The sequence below is a fragment of the Lathyrus oleraceus genome, chromosome 6 (genome assembly GCF_024323335.1).
Source record: "Lathyrus oleraceus cultivar Zhongwan6 chromosome 6, CAAS_Psat_ZW6_1.0, whole genome shotgun sequence".
Classification (NCBI taxonomy): Eukaryota; Viridiplantae; Streptophyta; class Magnoliopsida; order Fabales; family Fabaceae; genus Lathyrus; species Lathyrus oleraceus.
The window spans coordinates 495,310,901-495,314,727 of record NC_066584.1 but is presented as its reverse complement, the minus strand read 5'-3'; the positions used below and the strand labels follow the sequence as shown (position 1 = coordinate 495,314,727).

Sequence of the window (3,827 nt, the reverse complement as noted above, 5' to 3'; positions counted from 1 at the left end):
GACTAACATTTGGCTTCAAATTTGTACAAGTCTCATAAGGTGTCTTCTCAACTATCTTATTGGTTGGACATGTGTTTAGAATGTATACTGTTGTTGAAGTTGCTTCACCCCAAAATCTCTTTGGCATTCCTTTAGATTTCAACATACTCCTAGTCAGGTTCAATATACTTATATTTCCCCTCTCTGATATACCATTGTGTTGAGGTGTATGTGGTGCAATGACCTCATGCTCTATACCTTCCTCATTGCAAAATCTTGCAAATTCTCTAGAGGTGTATTCACCTCCACCGTCAATTCTCAGTTTCTTTAACTTGCAACAATTTTGTTTCTCGACATGCAATTTCGATCAGTCACCATTTATTCTATAGTTTTTATCATTTTAACAGATGAAAACAGGTGAGTTATTTGCATTTTTCATATAGTTTAAGTGGTTTTTACACCTTCTTTTACCGTTAATGCCATTTAATCGTTTCACTGTTTTTCATCAACTTATTTCCATTTTCTGCATTTTATGCTTGGGTTGTGTGTTTTTACAGTTTTCAGGTTCAAAAAGATCTTCAAGTACGATCAGATACAAAAACCAAGGAGAATCACAAAAAATCAGAGAAGTTTTCCCACGCTCCAGTAGGCTTGCTACCGCCACCCGTAGCACCTGCTACGGGCCGTAGCAGAGAGGTCTGGAACAAAAACCAAAATCCACAAGAAATAGTTGTCTGCTACGGCCACCCGTAACACCTGCTACTGGCCGTAGCAGACAAAACCCTCTATATTCTGTTGAGAAGTCAGGTCCAGTGGCCTGTTACGGCCATCTGTAGCACCTGCTACGGACGTAGCAGACAGGTGTGTGATTTTCGAAAACTTTCCTTTTTAGGCCAGATTTGGAAATTATCGAGGATTGAGCTATTTTCAGACCTAATCTTATTGTCCATAAACATTTGATTGACTAGGGGAATCTGAAAAAGGAGTATTTCTCTATTTAAAGGAGATTACTATAACATTTAAGGGGACTTCTTTTTGAACGACAAAAATACAGAGAGAAATATTGAAGAATACAAAAGCTTTGGTGGAAGGAGGATTTTCATGAACGGAAGCGATTGAAGATTCAATTTCATCTTAGTATTTGTAATGTATAAATTTTGTATTTTGTTTACATTGAATATTATGAGTAGCTAAATCCCCCAATGCTAGGGGGGTGTCCCTGATTTGAATCTGTAATGACTTTGAGTTTATATTTGCAATGATAATATTATTTTTCATAATTACTTTAATCTTGTGATGTGTTTAATGCTTTATCTTTTGGAACAATTGATATTGTGATATGATTATCAATTAGGTTGGACCGCCTTTCATAATTCTTTCATGAGATTATTCTACAGTAGATATTACCTAGGACTAGGGATACCATGTAGGAATCAAATTGTTCTCGATATAATAATGCTTAATTTCACCGGTAACTTTCTATGGACATAGATATTAGGGATGAATGATTAAATATTTTCTCACCAAGGCATTGGGAGAAAACACCATTGAGAACTGATAATAATTAATTGATATTTGTTTTTGCAATAGTGATCCAGAGTTGTTACAGAGAAAAATCACACACATTCCTTAGCATATTACTCTATCTTTAAAACCCTTTTTCAACACTATCTATTTTATTTGCAATTACTTTTATATATTTGAATCAAAAACCCCCAACACAAGTTTTTGTTTAATTGAACAACAATTAAAACTAAATATTTACGAGCAGTCCTTGAGATCGATATTCAGGGAACTTTCCTCATTATTATTATAAAGGCGAAATAATACACTTGCTATTTTTCTGACCAAATTTAAACTTCTTGAACTGTGTGAATACGTCACTCTTCTTTTAAATAAGGTAAATCCATACATATCTGGTGAATTCATCTACGAAAGTTAGGAAATAACAGTTACCTCCATTTGACCTTACTTCAAAAGATCCACATATGTCAGCGAACAAGCTCCAGTTTTTCTCTCGACTTCATGGACAAGTCATGTTTGAATGCTTTCCTAACCTGCTTTGCTTTGAAACATTCCTCACACACCTAACTTGGTTCCTTTAATTGAGGTAATCCATACACCATCTTCTTCTGGTTGAGCATACCTTGACCTCTGAAGTTTAGGTTTCCATACCTGTAATGCCACATCCAGTTCTTGTCTTCAACAACAATCAAAGCAAAACATTAATGATCAACCATATTGATCTCTACTTTGAAGGTTTTTTCATCTTCCAATGGTGCCTTCATGATAATCCTTCATTCCCCATTATATACCTTCATCATATTTTCTTCCAACTTCATGTTATACCCTTTGGCAAGTAGTTGACCTATGCCTATCAAATTACTTGTCATCAAAGGTACATACAATACGTCAGTAATACTGGCCATCTTACCATCTTTTCTTACCACAACTATGTTTCCTTTTCCACTTGATGTGACATACCCGCCATTTGCAAACCTGATCACTTTCTTAACCGATTCATCTAACTTGGTGAGCCAATTTTTATTAACAGTCATGTGGTTACTGCATCCTGAATCTAGGTACCACATATTGGTTTGTTCATTATTCGACTGAGTATTTTCCATGAGTAACATATCATCATAGTCACCTCCTCCAGCATGTGGATATTTCACTTCGTCAATATCTTTTTCTTGACTCATTCTTTCTTTGACAATCTCGAGCATAATGGCCAAACCATTGATAGTTATAACACTACACCTCCTTCATGTCAACTTGCTTCCCCGAATACTTATTGTCCATGACTTTCTTGGTTGAATCAGAGTGATTCTTTGAATTCTTACTTGACTTCTCATCATTTATAAGAATCTTTATTTGCTTCGCCTTTTATTTTTCATACTTATTGATGAATCTTGCTTACATTGCTTGTTCAGGCATCTTCTCCCTTTATGAGTTCCTCTGCTACAACCCCATCTAACGAGCCTCTAATGAAGCTTGGATTTCTTTTAAACTCATCTCAGCTAGGTTCTTGGACTCTTCAATAGACACTACAAAAGAATCAAAATTTACAGTCAAAGATCTCAACGTTTTCTCAATCTTTTGCATATCATTGATCGATTCACGACACATCTTCATCTGGTTCGTGAGTAACATTAATCTTGAGAAGAAATCATAAATTGGTTTATCTTTTTTCATTTGTGTTATCTCAAACTGATTTCTCAGTGTCTGCAACTTCACCCTCTTCAGTTTTTCATATTCACCGTACAAGTTCTTTAATTTGTCTCACGCTTCTTTGGACGTTTCTTCTTCAATGATCTTCTCGATCATGTTAGAATCCACACATTGATGAATCAAGAAAAAAGCTTTTCCATCTTTTTTTATTGTTCCTTGTGCGCAACCTTCTGAACGTCGTTTGCATTCGCTTCCAATGCAGGTACTTGATCATTCACAATTTCAACCACATCTTGAAATCTGAAGATGACCTTCATCTGCTCAACCCACATCTCATAGTTCTTGCCTTTGAAAACCGATAGATTCATTGGAAATTGCATTGATGTTGTATTACCGTTTGTCATTACAAATTCTCTTTGAATCACAATCGGATTGATTAATACCAATTTGTTTGAACAATTACAATTTTCAAAAAGAAGAAAGAGAAGAGAGAGAAACTATATTATAAAAAGAGAATTTATTAAAACAAAATTGCATATATTAATTTACAACGTTTTTATATATTATATATATATATATATATATATATATATATATATATAATATATTATATATATATATATATATATATATATATATATATATATATATATATATAATATATATATATATATATA

At 33.8% G+C, this 3,827-nt stretch overlaps 1 protein-coding gene across 1 annotated transcript; it reads right to left on the bottom strand.

Annotated features, from left to right (window-relative positions):
• Positions 1 to 2,140: 2,140 nt before the first annotated feature.
• On the bottom strand, positions 2,141 to 2,681 carry LOC127096420 (uncharacterized). Its single transcript, XM_051034990.1, has 2 exons — positions 2,295 to 2,681; positions 2,141 to 2,179 (listed from the first exon to the last, which is right to left on the bottom strand). The coding sequence occupies exons 1-2, from the start codon at positions 2,679 to 2,681 to the stop codon at positions 2,141 to 2,143; spliced, it is 426 nt and encodes a 141-aa protein (XP_050890947.1).
• Positions 2,682 to 3,827: the final 1,146 nt, after the last annotated feature.

What these genes read in the sequence shown, in the direction of transcription:
- LOC127096420 (XM_051034990.1), bottom strand. Translation starts at nt 2,681, where the DNA reads ATGAGTCAAGAAAAAGATATTGACGAAGTGAAATATCCACATGCTGGA. An exon ending in TGGAAGAAAATATGATGAAG is followed by an intron (nt 2,180 to 2,294) that starts GTATATAATGGG and finishes TTGTTGTTGAAG; the next exon opens with ACAAGAACTGGATGTGGCAT.